The 27,715-nt window shown below is 39.8% G+C and overlaps 1 protein-coding gene across 2 annotated transcripts in view; it reads right to left on the minus strand.

The window, feature by feature from the left end:
* Positions 1-18,429, minus strand: part of TACC2 (transforming acidic coiled-coil containing protein 2) — a 133,408-nt gene extending 114,979 nt beyond the window's left edge. For both annotated transcript variants that reach the window (XM_068951526.1, XM_068951525.1), the window contains exons 1-4: positions 18,294-18,429; positions 15,575-15,652; positions 14,261-14,320; positions 4,113-4,282 (exon numbers count right to left, since the gene is read on the minus strand). In XM_068951526.1, coding sequence (XP_068807627.1) covers positions 4,113-4,282; positions 14,261-14,320; positions 15,575-15,607 — 263 coding nt within the window. In that variant the 5' untranslated portion in view covers positions 15,608-15,652; positions 18,294-18,429. The remainder of the gene's footprint in view (positions 1-4,112; positions 4,283-14,260; positions 14,321-15,574; positions 15,653-18,293) is intronic.
* Positions 18,430-27,715: the final 9,286 nt, after the last annotated feature.

Raw genomic sequence — 27,715 nt, forward strand, 5'->3', positions numbered from 1 at the left:
AGAAGAGTTTTAACTTTGCATGCTGAAGGGTAAAGTTGTTCTAGCCAGCTAGACTGTAAGTCTAAATGTTCTCAATATCCATATTTTGAAAAGGAATGCCTGAAGAACTATAGCTATGCCATTTCTGAGCAATACATTTAAAGAGAACACAAACTGGTTATAGAACAGTATAGCAATAATATTAATATAGCAATAATATTAATATGCTAATTTAATAATGCTAATATTAAAAAAGGGGGAGGGGGAAATCAAGACTGGGCCTTAGCTGCAGCCAAACCACAAACAGTTAAAACCCAAGAGAGAGACCCCACCTTACCATCTTTGTTACTACAGTTGGTCTGTTCCAGCATCAGTTAGGGTAGTTTAATATGCTGTGTGGCTGACAATATAGGCTTGTGTTAAAGTTAGGTGTCCTCACTCTATTGTTTCAAACCACATCCGTGCATAACTACTTGCTTCTTCAGTTACCATAGTCTTTCAGAAGGCAACATGAAAAAACTACTGACACTTAAACTATCATACGCTACACCTCAGCTCCAGTGTTTGTTATTTTTCCATTCATGCTTAGTCTGAACTTGTGCCTCCTCTAAAGTCCAGACTCACAAAGAGAAAATTATCTGGCCCAATTCCTTGTTGTTCTCCTGCCTTCAAATCAGACACTACTAATCAGTTATTTCTATCACCACTAGAGCAGGAAGAAAAGAAATACTTGCTACTTTGAGACAGAAGACAAATATTTTTTTTACAACCCGTGTAGTAAGACTCTTCAATACTGCTACAGTATGCTAAGGCATCAGTATTAGAATGACAGCTTTTGAAAAAAATAGCACAGAGATAATAATTTGAGGGCCAAATTTTGCACCCCTCCAATACTGCCAAAGCAAGGCCACCACAATTAGTGAAACAAATAGAAACTACAACATTTGCTTATAAGTTTTGCAACACAAATAACAGATTTCTGCATCCCCAAGGGAGACTTCACCACTAAAACAGAAGACAGACCTTATCGTATTACAAGTCACAACAAGGTCTTCAGCCAGAACTGTATAGCTTGGCTTCCCACACACACCATCTTTGGTGATAGGCTTGCTCAATCCTGCCCACAGGATGAAGATACAAAGGTCCACCCATATGAAGACATGAGATCCAGGAGGAATTCTAGACATCTCAGAATATTCGGGAGACAAGGCTCTGAGAAATTTATCACGTCCTTCCAGTTCCCACATACTGATACAGACCTATCTGTAGTCTGGGTTAAATGGTTTCCCACTTCTGAATGGCTAGAGAAACTTGAAGCATGAAGCTGACACTTTTCCCCTTCTACCACTGAGGACATTTCATCCTGCTTTTCTAGCTGCGTTCACACATGCATTTCATCAAGAAAGGCTTTCACCAGTTCTGGTGAGAGTGAAAAACAACCTTGCTGCACAGATGAATAGAGTTTCATTCCTGGCTGCTTGATCTGACTTTGCTACCTACTATTTTTCTTAGAGACAAAAGCAGAGGAAGATGTTGCTGACCAGAAAAAAAAAAAAAAAAACAGCCTCCCTTCCCCCCACGCTTTCTATTTTATATATTTTCAATTTAAAGATGAACCAAACATCACAGCAATGATTGAAAGCTCTCTATTTCCCCAGGGTTCTTAGATCAGGACCTGATGATGTAGTGTATCCGAATTCCTTATATCTGACCAGGTGAATGTCAGAAAGTTTACATCTCTGCATATTTCTTTCTGCTTCCTGGTGACATCTGAGATTTTCTTGCTTTAAATGTACCACATGTACTAAACCTTGAATGCACTAAATTATTTCATGTACTAAACCTTGAATATTCTATACCCATTTTACAGAGGCGGAAAATGAACTACAGAGAGATTAATTACTTGGATAAAGCTCACTTCTATGACTTCATGTTAGGTGAGGGAGTTTAAAGCACGTTTTTCCATTTTGACCACTTAACAGTGGTACTGTCTCTTCCAGTTTCCTGGCAAACTAGACAGAAAAGTCTTTACAGGTAGACATTGAAGGAGGCTGTGAATATGTCTTAAAATGCGGAAAATAAAGTGATTATATAGAGATAATCACTTTCTGAGAGAAAAAAGAAAATATATAATTCGAACCCTCTCAGAGGAGTACTGCTGCTGCTTCATTCATACCAAGGAAGCAATATTTAAGGCAGGTCTTAGAAGCTGCCACAAACGCTGCATTAGGTGGATGCTGGCACAAATGCTTTCTATCAGAGGGTGCATGGACAAGGAGGAGTAGCAGTTCTAAGTATGCAATACCCATCATATTGCCATTTTACAAAGAACTTCAGTTTGCAAGAATGTTACTCATGCTAGGCCTACATATAAAATTCTGCAATGACTAATATTCATCACTTTTCACCCCATCTGTCTTTTACCCTTTTCCTAATATAATCTGTGAATTGATAAGAATAGTAGGAAAAGACTGTGTTACTGTCACAAATCACAACGCATCACATGTTTTCATTAGCTTATAAGAAATTCGTCATCTAGGACAGCATGCTTACTCATCATTAGGCACATACACAGTATAATGATTATACGAGATACTGTCTAGAGAAACTAGAAGCTGGGATGATGCATGTGATATTTGTTAGTCATAATAAACAAGAACATATGCATCTAAAATTCTCTCCCTGCTCAAGCTTACATCACAACTATAAATTCAATATTTTCTAACTCATGTGAATGATATCTGGGGCTTCCCTAACTTGAGATCGAAATGGAGAGACACTTTCAAAGAAATATTAATTAAAATAAATAGCTTATTCAGTGCCTATTGAAGTATGACAATCGATTGAAATGTAAAAGCTCCTAAGTAGGGCCAAACAGACTGTAAACTGCTTTGTATTGGTAGGTCTTTTTACATCATGCCATTTCTCTGCCTACGTTTCCCCTGAAGTTGTCAGTTATGACCTTACTTACTAGCTGCATTTTGACTTAAACTTCCACAAACTGTTGTGTGACATCAGTAACTTTATGCTAGATTTTCATCATCTCTAAAGATGAAAGAAAAACACACACAAACAGAAAAACACACCACCACCCTGCCTGGAATAGCATAATTTTACTTGTCTTCGGTTTGTTTTTTGCTTCTCAAGATTACACCTTTCAAAGACTTATGATCAAAAAAGATAGCCAGGGGAATGGTTGGTGGGAATGGAGGAAGGCCCACGTCACACGTACTCCACTCGAAAAGGATGCGGCCAGTCTGCCTACTGTGAACTATCCCATCTTAATGAAAGCTTGTATTAAGGCTTTAAAAGACGTCCACAGCCTAAAAATCCTACCCGTATGCCAGGAAGTCACTGCTATGCCTTTTAAGTTATATTTGTCCTTGTATCCTGGGCCACACTGATGATCTGGCAAGTATGCAGCCCCGTATTAAAATCATGCTGGTTTTAGACAATTTCTCCATTGTAGCAGCTACAAACCTCGGTAACATAAGAAAATTCGAGACTAAACTTTTTCACAAGTATCAGTGCTTCAAAGGAAATATTCCCTTTGGGTCATTTGATAAAATCCAGATTATTTTACTTTCCGCCATCCTTAATAGCGCTAAAGAATACCGTAACTCTGAAAGTAGTCCCATTGATCTCATCTGGTGAATTCAAAGAAGTTCAGAAGCATGAGATACTAATAAACTTTAGCTAGGTTGGTGGTTTCTAGTATTACAGGATTGCTGTAAAAAGCTGGGCACGGCATTTTTCAATTCTGTTTACAATTATATCCTACCGCACAGTCGTATATGACTATACAAGAGATTTCTCAATGTTTCTTTGCCTCAAATAACAGTTTATTAGTATGAGCAAACAGCAAAGGCAGTTTAGGTCAAGGGTTACTACAACAATTAGTTTTGTTTATAGCCATGTAGAAAAGAGAGAAAGTCAGTTTAGTAAACAACAAGTAGCCTTGGTTTTTGTCAGGTTATTTTGAAGACTGCATCATCACCCATCAAGAGTACAGATTCTGAAAATCAGTTACGCAGTAACAGAAACTTAGCAAACATCCTCCAGCTATCAACAACAGCAGGGCTTAAATTATATTCCTACCACAAGAAGCAAGTTCATTTCTTCTTCTTTCTTACCTTGTAGGTCCTGGATTTAATGGGGAGACACTCTCAGCCAGTGGCACAGCAGCAGGAAGATCTGAGATGTTCTCACCTCCAGATCTCTCTACACTCTTTTCCTGAGGGCTCCTTTTTATATCTTGCTCATTGTCGGGAAGTTGGCCTGATTCTGAATCTTGTGGACTGCTCTAGAATGAAAAACAACAATTCAAACAGCTACTGCTATTGTGGAGGACAAGAAATTTTAGAGAATACGTAGCTTAACTGGTTTTGCTGTGCCCACTGACAGACAACTTCTGCAGTAAACTTCACTACTTTGATAGAACTTGCAGGTTCCAAAGCCAAGCCATATTCTTTTCTAACTACAGAAAAAACAGAAGGAAGTGGTTGAGCCAAAAATAAATATGAGGAAAAGAGCATAGAGAAAAGAATGCAACAATTGCTCTCAAGCTTCTCAGGGCCTTTACTGACCCAAGGAGGGTATCGTTTTCTCTTTTCTTCCAAGCCCGGCAAATACTTCCTTGCTAAACAGGTTTAAAAATGAGAAAGGATAGAAATAAGCTACAAGCTTTGACACTTGTAATATTAGCAGCATCTTTGGAGTCAAGTTACAGACAAATGAATAAAGTCAACTTTAATCAAGGCCCTACATTTGAATCTAAGTTACTTCCCTCCCAATTCAACAATGCTCAGAACTCCTCTGACATGGAATGGAGGGCTTGACTCTCCATTATTTTGCATTTCTGTAGTAACAGCTACAGAAATGCAATAATGCTAATCTGGTAATGTTGTATCACCTCTTCCCAAAGGTAAATGCTTACCCAGGATCTTCACCAACAGCTGGTGACATGCCTTTACTTTAGCATTGCCTTGTTTTGGTATTGCAAACTTGGTTTTGCTCTAGGGAGCTATAAGGTAGCAGAGTCATGGTCACAACTCTGGCCCAGGCCACAACATGCACAGGGTGTGCCCACCAACCCCTGGGGTTCTTCGAGTTGCTTACAACAGCAACTCCTGATGAATTTATTTGCCAGGAATCTCTTTAGAAGGCAAAGAAGTGATGATAACAGCTGCTTTGAACAGTATCTGAGCATGTTCTTCAATTAAAACAAAAGAACTGGAGAGAAAGAATTAAGCATTGAGCAAAAAAGAAGTCTGAAGGAGGAAGCTACCTTTTCAAATCCTCTTGCATGTCAAGCAATAGAGAAAGAGAAGCAAAACTGATTAATCAGATCATCTTCAACATACAATCATACCATCATTTTAAGCATTCTTAACTGTAATTGTAAAAAGCCTACGGCATACTTAAGGGTAAAGACACATAAGGGTATGTACTGACCACAGGAGAACTACTTCAGAACAATGTCATAGACGAAAAGCACACGACACAATTCCAACTAATCTCGTTCCCCTAATTTTATTCTCAAATTTAAGTTTATATTTTGTTCAAGGAGTCGTCAGTAAATTTTTCATTGCAGAAAGTTGGTTTATAAAATTGCATTTCTCTCTGTGTGAACACGGTGTGCTGTCACACAACTGAAGACTTCTCTTGATCAGGGCCAGGAGTGAGAGACACCCAGTGGACAAGTAAAGCCCGTGTAATGAGCAATTGAAAAGGTCAGGGCAAACTGAAAATATAAAAAGACTTCCTTTAGGCTTAAGGCAAACTTGATTAACTCTCATATCCTCTGCCTTTCCCCAGAGGCTCTCCTTCACTACAGCTTTGTTTGCAGAAGTCTCCTTTATCACATCATTTTCCACTGGGATAGACCAAAGGCTCTTGGTTTCATGATTATTAAGCACTTATCCAGCATGTGCTGACATCTGGCATTTGAAATATTTATCTAAGTATATTATGTTGGCCCCAGAAGCACAACATACAGCAAAAACCTACTAGAACATCTCCAGATTTAAGCAAGGAAGTTTGTTTTTTCCAGCCAGAAGATAATAGAGCTTGCTTAGATTTGGGAATTTTGTTTTGCTTTCAGTGCTTTGTTTTGGGCAACCTTAGTTGTGTTTGCATGAGAATTTTTGTGCAGAGTTCACTTCAGCATGCATAGACATGTGCATACAGGAAGAACTATGAAAAGACATTACTAATTTAAGTATTAGAAAAAACAAAACAGTGACTTCTGGGACCATACATAACCCTGCTGGAGCACGTCTGTGGCCCAATGGCCACTCATGTGACAGCACTATCCCCACACCCCAGAGCCTTCCCCTCTTGCCTGGTAAACTTATCACAGTTTCAGAGATTGCAACAAGTTGGGGTGGGAGAGTATTTCCATCCTGGCAGCAGAGGAACTTACTCAGATAGATAGGCCTAACCTTGGAGTCAGTATTCAGAGCATGAACTGGACTTGATTCACCAGCGAGGCAGGACAAGAACAGGTCAATTCACAACAAGCCATGTGAGGCAGCCAAGGTGCCATGCTCTAGTTTACTCAATGTATTTATTATGTCTTCTTGTGAGAGCTACAATTGGGTCAGTCTGGGTGGTGGGTCACAAATGAATGCCTCACAGTAGCAACTAGATGAATTATAATTTTCAGGCCACTTGCAGACAAAAATGACCTCTTTTCCTTTCCCAGAAGGGAGGGAGCAGGAAAGGGAGGGTGAGGAGAACCACACAAAGAACCCCAAGAAATTAGGCCAATTTACAAATTTGTCCAGATGCCTTCAGCAGTTGCTGAGAGCAGTGAGAACTAATTCTTTATTTTTTCTCCTTTCTACTTGCTACCACCATCTCAGTTTTGCTTTGGCTGATTCTGGTGCTAGACAGGAAGAACAGCTCACAGTTCTTTTCAGACGATGAAAAGCTGCAGGTTTTGTCTGCTCCTTCTAAAGCCTCTGTCGTCTTCCAAAGCACAAAGGAACACAGCAAAGAATTAAGTCATTAACCTACTGCACTCTTTGTACCCCCACATTCCCTCTAACTGATCTCCCTTTCACAAGATCAGCCATTTGGCACAAAGGCCTCCTTCAGGTTACCGTCCTCTCCCTTTTACTGGCCTGAAGTCATCCCATTTTCAGAGCCACAGCATAATGGAGATGCCTCCTGCGCACAAATCTTTAAAGTAAAACTCCTTTCTGTAGATCCCCATCCAAAGCCAGGAATCCCAAAAGCCACACGATAACCTGAATTTTATCAGCAAGATGGACTCATTTATGGTACTAGAAGAAATGCGATTCATCAGCCTGTCAGATAATCAACCTAACAGTATATTGCCATCCAACAGCACTAGCAAATGCAATGACACGTAACACAGTGGTTGCATCAGGTACTTACTTACACGCTAGCAGTACGACTCTTACAGGGGAGTTTGAAAGCGTAACACAGAGTCAGGCTATTTTGCCTTCTACTTCCTGGGTCTGACACTTTGCGGTGTGGGGTCAGAATCATTTTCGTAGCAGTCTCCTTGATTTTATTTCACTATTTAACACCATAATTCACAAGTTGGCTACTTACCATATACATCTTAAATACACGTTATATCTGGACACTTTACCTCATCCAAATTAGCGTGTTTCCATATTAGACACAGAGAAGAGCCTCTGTCCCAATGATTTTATCATCTCTTACACCAAGCCTTCATATTAAAAGAAAAACAGAGCGGATGGGGCAGAGCAGACAAGGAGAACGATAGCAACGACATTTGTCTCAAAAGGGTAGCTAGATGCACAACGTGAAGCTTACACTTAACATTTTCCATAAATTGGCATGAAGCTTTTTCTTTTAATTGCTTTGCGCTTTCAGTGATCTCCTATTTAGTGAGATAGAGTCCATCTCCCAGCTATCCCTGAGCAACCGTCATTGGCCAGGGAAAAACCTGACTCTTGTTCTCTGACTTTCAAACATGGCCAAATATAATATATATTACAACAACCTGTCTGTACAACGTAACTCCTGCAGGAGCGCAGAGGAGTTTGAATTGTTGACACACCTCTCCCTTTCGTCCCAGGCTGTGAAGTGTTTGAACGATCAAAAAGTAAAGTTATCCTTACACCTAGTCTGGTGGCAAGGGCACATACGGCCCGGAACTATTTTCAAGAGAAGCTTAAAGGAGGATTTTTAACAATAATAGAAAAATAAATCGTAGTGTAGATACTTAGGTGAAAGAGAGACTATTAATGTTCCAAGATAGAGAAAAGCCTTAAATACGGCTGTCTACGTTCAAGCTACTAATTTAATCATCACAAAGGAACACGGCCTGTGAACTTACACCAGCCAGCAAAAAAACAAAATTCAATTTCTCTACCAAGTTTTTCGAATTTAAGGTACAAAGTTATTCAAATCAGCAGCTGACCTAGCTTTGCAGAACTATTTTTAATGAACCTCTGTGAAAACAATTACAAAGACTACAAAAGACTACTTTTTGCTCAAAAGTATCATCAGAAAGCTGTTATTAGAGAAATTACTGTTGAGGTTTCAACACATACAGACTCTGAAGCGAATTTACTATAAGAAGCTTGCAACTAAATTCACTTTATATTCAGTTTAAGTGTAGCATACACTTTTAAGACTTTGAGATTATAAAAAGTTACTTAATTGAAAGTCTTAAAAACTGCTGAGAACCTTTTTATTAAAAATCAGAATATAATTATTTAGGTCTAGGATAATTAAAAAAAGAGCTTTTCACAGAGACTATACAAACAACAGAGGGAACACAAAGCCTATACTTCTTTTTTCCTTTAAGCCTGTGCCATATCTGAATGAATAAATCCATTTCTCCTGAAACACACAACGTAATTTCATTAAACCTCTCCACAAACATCGGACTCCCCGCAAGAGCACAGAACAAATCTACAGGATCATTTTACTCTTCTGCTGCCTTTGAACAGGAGCTTACAAGTTTAAGAAAAGAGAACTCTCTCAGCGCTGCGGCCAAAAGGATTATGTGAGCTGCCATCCCCTGGCTGAAGTTATCATACCAGAAGGAAATTCCTTTAACGCTACACGGGAGCCCGTTCACAGCGCAGCTCCCAAAACGCTGGCTCTCTGCTCCTGGGTCAAAGCCGTAGCAACAGCGCTATGTGTGCTGCTACGGCGCTGCCTTTCCCAACAAGCCACCAGGCTCCCGATCACGCAGTATGAAACGGATCTGGTTTAAAACCTAGGAGTCACGCTCAAAACCCCCCAAATAAGTGAACTCCCTTAATTTCCCTTTCTTTCTCCTTTCTCTCAAGAAAAGTTGTGTCCTTTCACATTTCCCCTCTGCAGCATTCCTCCATTAAACACATCCTTTTATAGCAGTTGTGGAACATGCCATAACTCTGACTGTAGCTGAAAGTCATCTTTGAGTTACATTAAGTTTCCACTCTCCTTAACTCCCTGCTTATTGGAGGGATTTGGGGGGGGGGGGTAAGGGGGGGACCGGAACAAACCTTTCCAAGTCTCTACCAACAAACCAGAACTTACCTTGTATTTTTCTTCACGTCTTCAATTACAAAAGTTTGGTTTTTTTACGGGGGAGGTTTGAAAGCTTGCCTGTTGCAAGCCTCGGTTCATTCACTGCAAGCCACCCACTTCCTCCACAAGGACGGAGGAGCCAGCAACGCGCGCGCAGGTGAATGCCGGGAAGCGGTACAAAGGTTGGCCAGTGGTGCCCGGGCTCGGATTTCAGGAACAACTGCCAAGCTGGCCGAACCCGGAGGATGAACATATGGTCCCCATTAAGGACAGCAGCCACACACCTCCTCAGCCAAACGCCTTGCCCGTGTGCGACTTAGCACGCTATTATCAAGCGGGGGGGGGAAAAAAAATAAAAAAAAAGAGTGTGCCAGTGATACTCTCCGCAAAGCTCCCACTGCAATATCGTGCATCTAATCCATGGCTCTGCTGTTCACCGCAGGACCGACCGCAGGGACGGGCAGTGGGAAGCTGTTCATGCAAAGCCTTAATCTGTAGGCTGCTCCTCATCCTTTTGGTTATATCTCAGTACTAAATCCACTTCTTAAAACTGAAAGTGGGACACGAGCAAATAGCTTGTGGTGATTCTTAGCACACCTAAGTTAACACAACAGTTTCTGAAACCTCCAGCTAACGCCCTGACATCTACTAGCAATCACTACCAATGAAACATAGGTATCCCAGTCTACGCTAGAAAAGCGGATAGAAGAAAACTTGTCAAGGTTAAATGTTGTAAATCTTTTGTAATGATAGAATTGTACAGGTCACACGGTTGGGAAATCATACTTGTAAAATAGCTCTTGTAATTTTTTAAGGCAGCGCAGTTTTGGGGAGCTACTTTTTTTGCTCTTGTGGCTTTTCCTGCTGTTCTGCAGGCACCGTAGCTGATTTTTCAGTGTTTGTATCTTTAGTGGTTTGGAGAAATGGTACTGAATTAGATAAAATTTACATAACCAGTGGATATTGCTTTAACAACCAGAACTTTTCAATCAAATCAGTAAGTTGTGTCAGTAACTGGTTACTGACAACGGGGCCAGGCTTGTAAACTTCATAAAAAATAAATACTGTTGTGTATATATATTTAGTCACCATCTTATCCTTGGGTTAGCCCTCTTTATAGACTACACAGTCTCCTCTCAGCGAAAGCAAGAGCAGTTCAGACCTTCAGGCTTCATTGGTCACGTTTAGGATCTTTCCAGCATACTTAGAGCACTGAACTGTTTATCTTCAGAGCCTCGTAACGTCAACATAAGCGTCTTCTCAACAACTTGCTATGTTTTAGCCTTATTCTGTGAGAATATACATAGCAGATGAATGAGTCTGTACCAGGCTAAGTGAAACATAGCTATATACAACTAGCTTCATGGTTCTTGTTAACACCTAGTCTTTCCTCACCTTCAGTCTTTCTTCTGCTTATGCTCAGCAGGCAAAGGAAAATTCCCAGTTATCCTTGTAGCTCCACAAGTCTTAAGCTCAGTTTTTTATCTTCCTTTGCCCCTTGGCTGGTAGTTGGATGAAGGCCTGATGAGTACCGAAATTATTTTCTTAAAGATGATAGGTATATGAGATATAGCAGGTGAGAGCTGATAATCTTGGGAAAAAATCTTCACTACATAATTTGCAATTTCAAGTCACTATAATTTTAGCTAAAACAGCATTCTGTTAAGTGTTTCTTAGCAGCCTAACAACAAAACACTTGAGAGGATGCTGTTAGATTTATACTAAGTACTATTAGGAAAATTCTCTCCAAACTAAGATCTAGAATCTGTTGTGCTCAGCAGCTGACAGTGTTTGCTTGTCTAGCAATTACTAACTACCCTTAGCTGTGGAAAACGTAGGTCCAACAATTTCACATCATTTCTACATAGAGAAATGTAATGAATAAGTATAGAGCTTCTTCATAAATGTAGAATATTTTTTCCTTTTCATCTGTACCCATAAATGCATATTTCCAGTTAGGCGGCAGCTTTACATATGCAAAGAAAGCTTTAACCATTAATTTAGGGGAAGGGAAGGGATGGTCTTCCAACTTCCTTTTTACTATGCTTTCAAGTTAATACCCCAGCATAACTTTGATTCTCCTTTCATCCCCCCTGCTTTCATTCAAAAGGCAAGATGACAGCAAGTATAATAGTTAATCACTGCAGTGAGAAAGGTCCCAGAATTTGCTACACTTAGATAAATGGATGTATAATTCTCTGAAAAGAGGCAGTGTACTTTCTGTTCAAATTCAAACAAATACTTGGCATTACTCACCATGGAAATTTAATATTGGACCAGTACGAATTATCTTTGAAAGTAAGCATTAATGAATGTGGTGCCAGGATATGTGCTGGGCCTGTGTAAGCATCAGTAGTGGGCACACTGGCCCGTAGCTTACTGCCACCCTGTTCTAGGGGAACGATGACTAAAATGACGTGGAACAATTCTGCTGTCCCGTGTACTCACGATGTGCAATGGATTACACGGGAAAGTAAATAAAATAAAATAATAATTTAGAGACTAAAAGAGGTGAATCATGTCAACACAGAATGCTCAAAGAAAAGCCCAGGCAGGATAACAGTGTATATAATGAAAACTTATTGGCAAAATTCCTATGTAGAAAATTGGCAATATATTTTTGTTCACAATTGAATATTAACAATGTGATGTATACGGATGCTTTTGCACTATTTAAAAGATGAACAAACATACAGTACAAGCACTACAGCTCGCAGGAATCTGTCCAATTGTCATCCACAGAATGGAAAGTGAAGGCTGGAAAACTGCCTGCTAATGTGCCCAGTGTGCTCTGTTGATCCCCATAATACTGGAAGGTGAAAGAAGAACCATGCCCATTAACTAGATCCATAATTTCTGCAAAAGCACAACAAAGTTGAAATACAGGGAAAGTAATAATGCAGAACGTGCAGCAGTCAGATTTGTTTGTAACAATGAAATGGAGAAGCCCTTGCAAGAACACAGCATGACACTTCGGACAAACAAACAAACTCTTCAGAAGTTATGGCCCCTCCAGCAAGTAGGCAGCTGTTGCTCATCTTACACATTTCAAGGTTAAAAAAAAAAAAAAACCAAGAACAGAAAAGATTACAATACAGTAAGGCTCATGTTTACAGAGAAAAATACAATAATATAGATGTGAAATAACTAGCTTTGTTTGACTATATACTTCTTCAGAAAACATAGGAGGGGAAAGGATAAAGCAAAATATAAAGAAATAACTTATGTGATAACTGTCTTTGAAACTCCCTCTTCCACTGTGGAGAAAAATACTTGCTGCTAGAATTTCAGTTCAGCAGCAGCTTCCACCTTCAAAGAGCTTTACAATGACTGGGTAACCTGACATTTCTGAAATCACAAGAAAGGCTGTGAAATACAACTGCTCTCCTCTTCAGAACTGTTAGTGGCCCGAATTAAAAACCTGAGTTAAAATCATCACATATTAAAAAAACCAATACATTCTAGCCTTAGCATGTTGTGTGCTCATGCTTCCAATGCTAGGGAGCTCTTTCGGTTTATACTCCTCCACCCACCCCCTTTAAAATTAAAAAATGTCCTGAAAATAGCATAATTCTAGTAGATGGGAGATCACAATATAAAATAATGATGAAAATCAACTGTCCTGCATTGTATAGTCATTTTGGGAGCTGGTCCCTGAGTTAACTGCAGAAACCCCTAGACTGGCAATGGCAGAGGCTGGGCTGCAGAATTCTGGAGCAGTTTGCTACAGAACAGCTGAGATCTTCTGGAGTTCCAGAGATAATTGCACTTTTCATAGTTTCTCCAATAAAAGAGGTAGCTTGTATTTCTCCCGCTGAAGGCTGGATCTTTAGGGTCAAATTGGGTTACAATACTGTTCTTCTAGACTTGTTTCTCTTTCAGTTTAAATACTTTTCTCTTTATATGGAGTTTTGTTTTTCAAGGAAAATGCATCTTAAAAATAGCTTATACTTAATTCAGCACAAGCCCAGCGTTCTGTGCCACTGGCAGAGATCCTTGTTTGGAAGTCAGCTTTGCCTTTCTAATAGGACAGGGCACAAACCTAAAATCTCTCAGCAACTCAGGCTTCATGCACCCCTACAGCAAAGCAGAATATGGTTAGTCTCAATGTAAAATCACTTTGTTAAATATTCTGCTGGCCCCAGCCTTATTTTATCTATTTATTACCTTTGCTTATTATTACTAAATTCAGTTTATATTCTCTTCAGAGCACAATTTGTGTCTTCATTTTTTCAGTAAGTGCCTACTACATTCTTTATAGTGGAACATTTACTCCGCCAATCCTTCCTCTTACCGAGATCTAAACTTAGCACAATCTCCCATCTTTAATGTAAACCACATGTACAGCTTCTATATGATTCAGCTGAGAGCTAGAACTGGGGAACGGCGTTGCCTAATAAACACATAAACAAAAACAACTCGTGTCAATTGGTACTGACTATAACAACAAAATCCACTGCTCTATCTTAATTGTGTTAGAGTGGGAAGGAAAGCCAGCGTGCAAAGAGGGTTGAATACAGGCCATTTTTTTCTAAAGAGAGATTGCTACTAAAGAAAACAAGTTAAAAGAAACCAGATTTTTTTTTTTTACAACTTTCTGAAAACTTAAATGTAGCTGCTTTGCAAATTTGCAGTCAGTGTCAAAAAAAAAAAAACAAACCCAAAAGCCAAAAGCAGATGCATAACAAAAAGAACAGCCAAGCGATGCTAACATATTGAAATGCAAACCATGTAAAACAGTTTCATCATCTACTACCTGCTGTGTTCCTTGGCTTGGTGGTATAAGGATGACTTTATTTGCATTGGGAACTTCAGCCTAAAAAAAACCCATATTTAAACATTTCAGTGACTATCTTAGTTTTGACTATTCATTAGGCAATATTTTTTCAATGGCTATTCTGCAGCTTAAGTGGCTTTTAAAAGTTTTATTACTACCAATAGTTATTTCACTGTGAAGAGTGACTTTTAAATTAATTTGATCGTCTAGCTTTTTCTCTGTCTGTAAAGGAGACCAGAAGCTTCCTTTTCTTATCAGAAAGGAGGAGATTTTTCTTAAAAGTCTTAATAAACTTAATGAGATTTAGGTAGAATATTCTCAGCTTCAGCAGGTATTCTGGGGACTCCTAAAGAAACATACTTGACTTTCAAGAACTTCCTAAATGAAAGTTGTTGAAGTTGAACTTCTCATTATTTAAGTACCGGAATCAACATCTTCCTCCTTTCCCCCACCCCTGAAAAAAGTTTGGAACAAATCTTGGGTTAACAACACAACTCTATCCAGAACAACCAAGAATTACAGCTAATAGTCATTAAACAAAAAACAGTGAATTTGGGTAACTTGTAATAATGGTTCCATGATGAGGGTACACGATGCAATACAGAAGGTACAGCAGTATTTCAAAAAGGAAAATTTGCTGAAACCTGATGTTGAAACAAAATGAACCTTAATGCATTTGACCATCAACCATAACATATGGAAGAAGAGAGGGTGAAAGGTCTTCTGGTATTCTAACTGTTGAAAGTAGATGGAAAACATCTTTTACTCAAACTTACGTCAACATGGTAACTTCTAATGTAATTGTACGCAATCAGCAAAAGCATACAGCATTTGAAAACAAATCACTGAATACCAAGACGTATTAACAGGACACCCCTCTTCTAAAATGGGGATAAATTCCTGGGTCAATGGTCAATGCATGTACACTATGGGGGATGCTACCACGTATCAGAGGGCACTAATGGGACCTAACGGCCCTGCCCATCCTCCCCGGTGTTGGGGCTGCCCCGGCCGTCCCCTGGCAGCCCTGCTCCCTCTGGGGCGGTGGGACAGGCCCTGCTACCCCGGGGAGCCCCAGGGGGGCCGCTGGCCCCACGGTGCCCTGTTAGCAGGTAGCAGTGTCACTGCTGAAGAAAACAATCCAAATGCTGCCCTCCCCCAATTACATTCAATAAGACTTAGATATCGTGAGCGTAACAGAGCAGAACATAGAGGTGATGTCATGGGGCAGTGAAATGACCATGAGCTGTGCTTTAGGGTAGCAGGGAAAGCTGTACACATGGTTACACTCACCTGATTTTCTGCACTACTGTTCTCATTGCCCATTTTGATGCTGAAGTCCAGTATTACACAGCAATTAAAGAAACGTCACTGGAAGGAATGAGAAACCTGTGAGTCTTCTGGAAAAAAACTGAAACAGCTGAATATTTGAGATGAATATCATTTCCGTCCCCCTATCAACTACCCCTCCCGATATTTAAGTCTTACAACGCTTTTAAGTCATAAAATCAGGGAAAAATAGCTCCTAATGGTTTTGATTTGTAATATCTCCCTTCTGTCTCCACTACACTAGTTCTACTTACGCTGACAGACACTCCTCTAAACTCAAATTTTGTTACACTATTTCTGGATCATCACAAGCCTGGTACACTGCATGTATCATTTGAGCAAAAAGAGATGTTCCTTGCCAAAGTTACTTTGAATGGACAGCCATTACGAAACCCTTTTTGTTTTAACTGTATTCAAACCGCTTTTATTTCTTGGAATTCCTGGATATAGCTGCATTCTTACACTCTCTAGAAGAGCACAGTTAAACCCGACTGCTTACTATAACAAAAAAACAACTTTCCATGTACGTATTCAGCTTTCAGGAAGAGTAAATGGATTCTTTATCCTTACCACTAGGGTCGTGCTGTTCTTAAGCAGACTGTTTACACTTCTGCGACCTAAAACACATTTTCTTTACGCTTAACATGATCTGCCCGCCTTTATTGCTATTGATTTTATACTAATTCAACTCCAATTATTTATTTTCAAAAAATCCTCACAGCATTAGAATTGTAACCAGCAGCTATGGGATTATTCTCTCCCCAGGCATTTTTTTTTGTATTTTTTTGCACATTCACTATTGCATAGCCGGTTCACAATACAGATTCTGTTGTAGACATTTATTTTTTGTTCTGAACATTTTATTTTGGAGCTCAGGCATTAAAATTCACTGTATTGGTTGAATTATGAGAAAGGTGAAAATTATATTCTTTCTTATACTTTTTTTCCCAAAGAATGAGATTGGTCTATGGCATATGTCAAGAAAAGCTCTATTAATGTTTTGGGACTTTAAAAGAAAGATTACACTTCGTTAGACAAGAAACCCACATAAGCTTTTAAGGAGTGTTATTAATTATTACTCTAAAACACTTTTTTAAACTGGAAAGATTATTTTTCGTCACAGGAGGCTTGGAGAGAGAGAGAAGCTTGGTGGTGTGCTTATAAACTACGCTCTGTTTAGACTGGAGTGTCTTCAGGGGATATTCTCGTGCTTGAACTTGCTTCTGCTGAAATCGCTGGGACCAGGGTTGTACTCCTAGCGATTAATTAGCAGCACTAGCTTTTATCTCCAGAGATTACTGCCGAATCAGCTGCTGTGCAGTAACTGAGTTAAAGCCTGTGCGTGATATTTTCAAAATCATTATTTCTCAGGTGTGAAGTGCTCCATCACAGAGCAGTGCGCACACATCCAATCTCTTCCAGCCCAGCTCAGTGAAACATTTTAAGACAACAGGTGAGGATTATAATATTTTCAAACATGCATTGATGTAACAAAATATTCTCATACTGTTTGAGCAGCTAACAAAGGATGCAATGCCTAGGAGAGCAATAACTTCTCGAAAACAACATGCTTCCTCCAACAGCCAGCGCATTTCCCTACAGAAGAATATATTGGCATTTCTGTCTTGCTGACCTAATAAGCTTTTCTTTTCCCAGCACTTCTGTTCTCACAGACGTGATGTGAAAACACCAGGAAATTCAAAGCTCTCGGATCAGCCCTTTCATGAGCACGTGCAGTAACAACATCTGCTAGAGAATGAATAAAACTCTCCAAGTCCCTGCGGAGCCATTTGGTTAATCAGGGTGGGCCCTTGTATATCAGTGATACAAAATGCAAATTGAGATGTCAGGTTCTTCAATAAATTAGCCAGTGTATAACATAATGTTGCTCTATTTATTTTAGATTAAATTCACTCTAGTGCATAATATCCTTTCAAGGCTTCTGCAGCAACTCAGCAATATGGACTGTTTAGAACAGCAACTGCCAGCAGAGCCTGAATTAGTAACATTCAGCTGAAAGCAAAAAATACTTTATTTACAGTTTATTATTAAAATATATAGGTGTTAAAGTACAAAATTCTGAAAATACAGCAAAAGTGCTAGCTATCACAAATCCCCACTAACATGTCACATCAGGCTATCTACTTACACTTTTCTTTCCTTACCTAGGAAGCTTCACAATTCTCACATCACCATTTGCTCAGAAATGAAGATAAATATCATAAATAGGGAATAAATTCTCTGTAGATTCTCCAGTATAAGTGATAATAATAATACGCATGGAATTCGCTGCAGAGCAACTAAGATAAATTTTCAAATTAAACTTTTAATGTTTTTACATACATTATTTCTAAAACATCTTCTCAATTCACAAGCATCACTCTGGTTGTAAAATACACGCGCTTTATCGTATGTATAGAATTTCAAATAAATATTAAAAACACAGTAAAAATCCCTTCATTAAATCAACATAGGCTAATCAGAAGATAATCTCTCATCTTGCTACACTATCTTTTGAAATTTACACGTCATTATTAAAATTATTTTAGCACTACATATTTCAGAAGTGCTCGCTAGTACCAGATCGGTGTGATAAGCCTAGAGAGACATTTCTGTATGAACAGTAAAACAACTTGTTTCCTAAAAGAAAAAAGGGCGAGGGGACGTCTAACTTTACACTTACATTCCCGGGGTTACATCTGGCAGCTTTGGATATACTGACACTTCTAGAGCGTCTTCAAACCGTTCCTTCCACCTTCGCCTCCCAGGTTTCCACCTTATTTTCCTCCTAACTCCTCCCGCAGACTGACACGAAACGCAGGCTTTCGTTCAGGGACCCACCTTCATAACCTGCTGAACGACCAGCTTTGCCTCCACCCCAGCCATAAAAGAGAACAAGTTATACTTCTTCCACCTGCCCCTCCCTTCGCCCTCCTGTGAGAGGCTGCCGTGCCGTTGCCTTTCATAAACTGAACACTAATGTTTTTCACAAAAGGAACAGTGGGAAATGCTTTTTGGTCAAGACGTATTTAAGTTGTAGCTTTTCTTGGCCTACGCAGTGCTAACGCAGTGCTTCTTGCGTTATGAAGATTGCTCAGTGAAAGAGTTATCAACAGCGCACTGAAGTTAGGTAGGTGTTTTCAAGGGGAGATTAGTAAAGGGGGGAAGTATCTATTCGGCATTTTGTTTTTGAGTTTGTTTATGTGTTTAAGCTGGATTTTCCTTTCTTCATAGGACTGTTGAAAGCTCTCAGAAATATGTTAACTACTGTTGATGTTTCTGCTCAGGTTACTTGTTAAAAATAATTTCCCGTTTAATCATGCTGAAGGGTGGAGACATGACAAAAACTCTTTGAAATGTGATGTTGCAAGAAGTACTGGTTTATGGGTGACCTAATTGCTATTATTAATGCTCATTGTCGATTCCAGCAATGCACCCATAAAAGAGTGCTCAGTAAGACAGCTGACAACAAAAGCCAGTAAATTTCTCATTAGTTCCGACTCCAGTTAATTAACATGTTTCTGCACACACTAATGGTGCTTGCCGGTGCCACATGGCAAAGCAACAGTAAACTGTCAGTTTACTGCATCTTGCAGAGTCACAAGGCAGCATTAGTGACTCTAGCATGTCAAACTCCTACCTAACATGAAGAAATGACAGGATTTTCCTAGGGTCCCTGTTTGCTGTGTCCTGGCTTTCCTATGGTTATTCTCTAGTCCATAAAGTCCTAGTCTACAAACATCTGGCTTGAGAACATCAGCCATGTGAAGAGCTGGAATGAACTGTTGCAAGGGCAGGGTCTACGTGTCTACCCTTGCTCCCATAAAGTTTTGGTTTTTTATCAAGCTGGTAATCCAGCTATATAAGCCTTCAGCATTATTATACCACTTTAACTCACTGTTACTGATCAGAGACGAATTCTATAGGACAGAAATAAATCACTTGTATTCCCCACAACTTTGTCAGGTTGTACAGTATGATGCATGTGCATGGGTTTGGAGGCATGTGCATAATACAAAGTGTCAAATAAATCTGTGCTATACCTCTCAGAGAGTTCAAGATGACTGCAGTTGGAAGAATAAAGGTCTACAGTGAAGCTTAGAAATAAGAAGATGTGAAAGTGGCTGCCATATCCCCTTTTCACTGGTCTCCCCATCCTACTTCAGGATCTGGAAAAGCTGAAGTTCATCAGGTCAAAATTTTAGTCTGCTCTTCCTTAGAAAACAAAATAGGGCCATTGTAAAATTCATTGCCTATAGACAACAAAATATGTAATGTTTGTATTTGGGCCTTATGCCATGAATTTAAAAAACAAGGGTCCTGAGGGAGCTCAGGAAAACACAAGATTGTTAGTATATTCTCACTTCTGCTAGCCACGTTATTTCCTTATATACAGAAACTGAGCTCATATTTGGTGCAATTCCATTTCTAATACTATGGCAAGAAAACTCCACAAAGTGCAAGCGAGGAGGCTGCCTTACAAAAAAATTGTCTGACACAAACTGAGGGGGAAACAACCTTTTGGTAGCTGATCATGATTTCTGATCGTGTATTTGTATTTGCTGTCAAAACATGTGCAAAGGAGAGTCCCTGTGTTTGGCTAACCTTGCGTAAGGCTTGCAAAGCCGCACAGACAACTTCACTACGGCCAGAACCACGAGTAACGTGAAAGGAAGGGAGTGACATTCATGCTAACCCACAGCAGCCACACTCGGATCCCTGGACCGAGAACACTCACAGGAAACTCTGGCATTATATTTTTTTGACCCTGGCTTTGGCCTGGTCAATTTGCTGACCCGCTCTTGTGTCTAAACTGGGATAGACTCAGGCACTATCCCAACTATCCCAAGCAACGCTTTTTCACTGCAAGTTGTTCCCACCTGTGCAGATGCTGCTCTCCTGCTCTATTCCAGTATGAATTCAAATCGCTTGGTGTAGACCACTAACTGTGAGAGCACTCCTCATCCTCTGATGTTTCAGTTCAATTTCTTTGATTTTATGACAGAACTAGTGGGAGAAGTAGTACTGGCATTGTGCTGCTTTGCTGGAATTCCCCTGTGGTTTTCTACCCACGCTTCATGCTGGAGGGAACTAAAGCTCATCCAGGGAGACTGGCTCTCCTCAATCAAAAAAGGATCTAATCCAGGAGGACTGGAAGACTCAAACTAGGGGAAGACACAGTTCAGACTTTAGAGGTTAGCTATGTAGCTGATTAGTGAGTTAGGCATTCCAGTATGATCCAAATAATTCATCATGAGTGATCAAGTTTAATCCTACTATATACAGTATGTGTAAGTATGGTATACTTATCAACCGCACACTACTCAGTCACCTTAGCTTTTTATATATAGAATAAATGCTATCTAAGGTATTTATATGGGATGACTTAGTTTGGGCTTATTTTACTTTATGGTATAAATACTGCCAAAATAAGACAGAATGCTTTTCTGTTTCTTACTTTCATATGATTGGTGCTATGCGCTAAGCAGATTAAATTGCAAAGCTCTGCTGAAGCACTGAGCATACAGTTATGCCCCAGCAATTCTCACATGTAAGAGAGAGGAAAGAGGGAGTGTTCAGAATTTCACTCTTCTCTAATCTTGACATAACTAATACAGAATCATTCTTAGTTTCTGCACATTAGAATAGCATCTTAGAGATCTGCAAGAATGACTGACCTATGATAAGTCCTTCAGCCCTAATTTTCTCACAAATTCTAATACAGAAAATGGCAAGATCTGTGAAAGAAAACACACATCCTACAGTGGATATTAGTAAACACATAATGATCGAAAAGCGCACAAATTGATGGGAAAAGATGTTGCTTAGCAACATCATCAGCTGGATCTGCTGTAAAACTGCACTGTTGCTTGGCAACCAAAGGCTGAGCTGTGACAGGTGCCAAATGGTATTTTGCTGCCCTCCTCCCAAAGATAACCAGAAACTGTCTATCAGCACTGCACCACTGGATATAGGGAAGGACTGAGGATTTTAAGGAGAGCTAATAAGCTCTGTGATACAGCCCTGCCTTGACTGCTTTGCTCCACTTAATGTACAAATATGAAAGAAAAGAAACGGGAAAATGAGTACCCTGCTATTAAGAGACTAAAGAATTAAAAAAAAAGATTAAGAAAGTTAAAAGATTATTCTTCCCATTTCTGGCTAATATACAGTCAGTATAACAACTTGGAAAAAATCTGTTCTACAGAACATTGTACCATTGCTTTTAATCACCACAGTGTAGTAGTCACTTTAGGGCATTCCTGTGCCACAGATGGCAGTGTATCATGGAGGTATCTGAAACAGTTGTGGTACCAGAGGTGGTCGAGCTGCAACATCACAATGCTCAGTGAGGAACTGCAAGTGGATTATTTTGCGATGGTGTGAAGTATGAAAAAAGATATAGTCATCCAAAAGCATCTTTGATTTCCAATGGTATTTAACCTCTTCAGACATCTTAGTCATTTGGAAAAGTTTTATTCATGGTCATGATTATGAACTACTTAGATACGGCAATGCTAACATTTATAGAAAGATGCAGAAGCCTGATTATGCATGTTACTATTAGAAGTGGTTTTAGAAAGTAGTGAGAGACATCAAGCGCCTGCAAGACTTTCCCTCTTGTTTTAGACTCTGTATAAACAATCCCTCCTCCCTCCCTTCAAATCTTTTAGTCTAAACATTCATGGGTCAAAAGGTGTGGGAGAAGAAGAAAATTCCTTAGGAGATGAAGTGTTTTGCCCAAGATCCAAAAAAAAGTGGCAGAGCTAGGATTTCAGCACTGACTTCCTTGGTGTGCTCCAGTATACCAGACTGTGCTGGAGTTTGTCTTCATGTTGTTAAAATCTCCAACAGGAGGTACCTTTCCTAATATTCCTAATGCAGTATGGGGGTGCTAATAAATTCTGTTTTACATTCTATCCAGGAATATTTTCCCAGCTGAAAAAGGTCTGTCATTTCAGCTTTTACCAGAATTTTCACGGTACCACATAATTTCACGCAATAATGAATAAAAATGATTCTGGGAATCTTAAGTGGGACTCCATTGCCTAAAATAGACATCTGGTGACATGTTAGGATACCTGAGGGTATCCTGCCTGTCCCTCAACTGCTTCTTCTGAAGACATGGATCTCCGGTACCAGTAAGTTTTGTGTTTTAAACGCAAGTCCCATGAGGAGGTGGCCACCTCAGGATGTCTACAATGGCACTTGATGCCTACATCTTTCTCTTGTGCATCGAGCATCAAATGTTTTGAGCACATATATTTTCCATTTTCTTCACACCGTTTGCAGGTGTCAAAGTAAAGCAGAAGTCCTAGGCTTTAAAAGTGATATTAAAACTACTTAGTAAAATATTTAAGTGTTTAAAAAAATAACTTCCAAGTATTGGAGCATTTCTCTTTCCAAATCACATTTATACAGGCACTTTTTCACCAGATTCCAGATGCAGCACTTAAGTTAGAGGGAAGGTTGTTGGTCCAGAAGAAGCAAACACCTCTGCACAGTGGCTCGGACTCTCTATCTGTACACATGAAGTATCTGGGTATGGAGAGGTGGATAAAGACTCAGTATGTAAGTAAGTTTCTAATATCACAGCCAGCTAACAGAGGCTGGGAGCTAAAGGAAGGGATGAAACCTACTTAGCTCACCAGGTCAATCTTTGACTATTACCGAACATGCAAATTGCAGGACCACAAATGTTTTCCTTATTATTACCACCTGTCTCTTAAAAATAGCTAATTAAGAGTTACAAAAACCACCTCACCCATAGTTATATCATTAGGCACCTATGACTGTATAGTCCAGGTCCACAGCCAGCTTGGCGGGTTGTGTGAGTGTTTCCACAGTCTGAATGCACACAGCCCTTCACTAAAAGCAAAGGATCCCTGTTGTTCCTAAATCTCAAAGATGAGGCAGGAAGAACATTACTCTGACTTGTTTTAGGAGTGATGGGAGGTCTGAGGTGAAGGATGGATTTCCAAGACCTGCTGATTCTCCACTTCCAAAGCTGGTCTGTCTGCTGTGGTGTCCAGTCACAGCACTGGGGACTGTGGGACACATCTGAGGGAGACCAAAATCCATGTTAGGTTGAGGCAGAAAAGGAGGCACAAGCAAGGCAGGGGGCAGTTGGTTCAATAGGCCTCTAGAGGCACATATAAAGCATGAGACGAATGCATGTAAAACATCGACTGGTGCTGAACAAGAAGAATTATTTCTTGCCTCATTTCAAACTGTTCTCTTGCAGTCCCCTTGTAGAGTTTACCCGTTTCCTTTGTCCACACATTCCCTCTTTTCTCCTCCCTCTGGCCAAGTGACTCAGTGAAAAAACAAGGGAGAGCAGACCTGCCATAAGGTCTCGTTTTCTGAGAGCTGCAGAGAATGACAGAGAGGAGGCAGGACATATAGCTGCTCAGAAGGTGAGAGATTCCTCCTTTCTTGTTTTCTTTTAGTTGTGGAGTCTGAACCAGTTATCAGCAACTGTTTGTCCCTAATTGTGGATGGCAGCAGTATTTCATCTTCTGGTTCACTGGCCTTACTGAGGGCTATGTTGACATGGCAGAGTTGGCAGGTTGCAGCTGCTCTCTGGGCTTTGTGCTAACAAACCCTTCATGCCCACACAAATATCACAGCAGAGGGAAACTAGTTCTTGGGCTTCTACAAAGCCTCTAATACTCAGAAATATGCCGGGGCGGGGGGGAGTGTATTCAGTTTTTGTGCTGGCCCAATGCAGGTATATATTTATATATACATACACATACACACCCAGACATACATATATATTTAAAAAAATGCATATGTCCTCTACAGGTTCTATTCTTCATCCTCAAATGCAGACAATTTAGCCTGAAACTGCTTTTCATTCTGTCATGAAAGTTGTTTGATCACTCGATGAGAAGAAAAATTAGCCCATAAACTCAGCTACTGAATGTTTATCAGTGAACAATATTCTCACTCCCAAATGTGCTGTGCTTTATCAGTAGTGAAGGCAGGCTACCAAAATAAGTTTCTCAGGACATTTGCACTGAAGTTCATATGTTAATAGCGAGGCCAGGTTTGGTTTCAGACTCCAGTCCAAGCAAGGATACTAGATCTTTGCAGCACTAACTTTGGTAACTGAGTCACTGACCTCTTTAATATAGTTTTTTAGTCAAGACAATGTCCCTAAAATCATGAATCATTGTTTATAAAAATGCTGAAATAATATTGGCTGAAATAATATTTACTTTGAAAAGATACTTGAGTTTCTTTCATCTTCTGCATCATCTAAACAGTTACTTTAAATAAGCACAATACTTACATTTATGTACTGTAAGTATTTATGTAAGATTATTTATGCAAGTTCTCCACTGATTTACAAAGCAGGATAACACTGACAACATTTTACAAAAGGAGAAACTGAGGCACAGAGGGGTTAAATGATTTGGCCATTGATATGTTACGTAATCTTTGACTAATCAGAAAACTAGGGCTGTCCTGCCCTGAAACTAGGGCAGTCCTCAGAACATCAGTACAGAAGGAAAATGGTTACCGATTTGATTTGGCATTGCCATTCTAAAAGAATAATTTACATGGAAGATGTGCTGTATGTCAATGATGGTTTCGAGGCTAAAGGACCTAAATACTTGCTCAGGCTTTTTTGTAAGGGCCAGCTAAGAACATTTTTGTGCCCAGCAACGTCACGGAGATATTATAAGGCATCAGAAATAAAGAAGGGAAGAAAAGCAGCAAGACTAAAATTATTTTTTTGTTTAATTTGAAAGGATAATAATTGTGTAATAATGAGAATGTTTCCTTAGCACTGTTACCATCATTCCATCAATGTCATAATGTTTAAGATGGATATGTAATTTTTTTTATCTTTGATTCAAGTAAGCAGGCATGCAAAACAAAGATTAAGGAGTCAGTTAAACACAGTGTCTACAGTTTTATCATCTGGTGCTGACGACTGTTGCTGAACAGCATTATTCTACCCTAAATTGAAGCTCTTCATGTTTGCTCTTGTAGTATTAGCTTTTTAAGAGGATGATCTAACGCCTTGTTGGTAGGAAGTGGACCTAGTGATCCACAGTATTTGGCGGGGATAAAGTTGTAACTAAGCTGTAACTGTTGTTACAGATGGCACAAGTCTTCAGTCTTTTGACAGACATAAATCTAATCAGCTTCTCCTAATGCCAGATTGAAACTCATATAACACATTGCCTTGTCTAGCTGGATCTACACTATTTATATTCATGTTGTCATTTTCCACTAATATAAACAATATCCAGTTTCAGAAGTCCACTTTTAATTTACAGGTATATTTTTTCCATTGACATTTCTTCATTGTTAGTGAAGATGTTAGGCCCAGGTGCTGTAGTACTTTATCTTGTGTTTGATTTGGATAAGGTTACCCAGAGACCAGCCCCACAGCATAATTGCTGTTACACATAATTAGGCATTATGCTTAAATTTTAGGCAGGAATTGTACTATAGAATGAAAATTTAGAGTGAAAATCTTCAGAAATCAGCTGCAAAAGGCTGCATTATTGACTTCCTGAATCTGCACACAGCCTGCTTAATCACAGAATCACAGAACAGTTGAGGTTGGAAGGGACCTCTGGAGATCAGCTAGTCCAACTCCCCCGCTCAAGCAGGGTCACCTAGAGCACATTGCCCAGGACCGTGTCCGAACGACTTTTGAATATCCCCAGGGAAGGAGACTCCACAACCTCTCTGGGCAACCTCTTCCAGTGCTCAGTCACCCTCACAGTCAAGAACTTTTCCCTCATGTTCAGACAGAACTTCCTGTGTTTCAGTGTGTGCCCGTTGCCTATTGCCCTGTGGCTGGGCACCACGGAGAAGAGTCTGGCCCCATCCTCTTGACACCTTCCCTTCAGATACTTGTACACATGGATCAGATCCCCCCTCAGTCTTCTCTTCTCCAGGCTGAACAGGCCCAGCTCCCCTCAGCCTTTCCTCATAGGAGAGATGTTCCTGTCCCTTCGTCATCTTAGTTCAATGATGAAGTCATCTTCCACTTCGCTGGGCATGCTCCAGTAGCTCCATATCTCATACTGGGGAGCCCAGAATTGGACACAGTACTCCAGATGCGGCCTCACCAGGGCTGAGGAGAGAGGGACGATTACATCCCTCGACCTGCTGGCAACGTTTTTCCTAATGCAGCCCGGGATCCCATTAGCCTTCTTGGCCAGAAGGGCACATTGCGGGCTCATGATCAATTTGTCCATCAGGACTCCCAGGTCCTTCTCCGCAGAGCTACTTTTCAGTAGGTCAGCCCCCAGCCTCTACTGTAAAGATGTGAATTTCCTCATTCATCTCAGTAAGATTTTAACACCAAAATATAATAAAATTTTTTGAACATCAGCTTTAATTATTTTGGTTTTTGTCATTATAACAGATGGCGGTTGACAGATAAACAGATGAAACTTGATCCTGCAGTTGCTTCTTATTTATCTACTATTTATCTATTTATCTACTAACTATCGTTGAGCTGTTTTTTTTTACCCTGAGAAAATAATGAAAGGTAATAAAGTGAATCAAAAAAACCATTGGCCTAGTCTTCCTCCAGCTGCATCATGATGTTTATAGCCTTAGCACACAGCGTTATCACCGTGCAATCCAGTGACTGGGTTTAAAAAGTAAAAATGTTAATTCACTGGGGTGCAAAATCCCAAGAGTCAGCACCAAAACTAATGTCTTCAATGATGGTAGGAGACCCCTGTAACATGAAAAGTATCACTTTAGTTTTGTGGCTTGAAAGATTTGAGATTCCCACTTTCAGATAGAAATCGTATATGATTACACAGGCCTCATGTCTGACCAGCTGCAATTTTGTATTGCATATCTTTGACTTCCTGGAAAAAACATGCCCTTTCTTGTTAGAATAGTATCTAATATTCAAAATGATGCCTAGTCTGATGCTATGGCAACCAGCCACAGCATCAATGCTACTTGCAGTATCATAGAGGCCACTTTTGTATCTCAGGTACATTAATTGTATTTAACTCATTAAAGAGCACTTTGAGATACTAGTAAATGTAAAAAATACAAAGCTTCTAGCCTTAGCATGAAACCATGACAGAAAGTATCACTCATTAGTATCCA

The sequence above is a fragment of the Struthio camelus genome, chromosome 7, assembly GCF_040807025.1.
Source record: "Struthio camelus isolate bStrCam1 chromosome 7, bStrCam1.hap1, whole genome shotgun sequence".
Taxonomy (NCBI): Eukaryota; Metazoa; Chordata; class Aves; order Struthioniformes; family Struthionidae; genus Struthio; species Struthio camelus.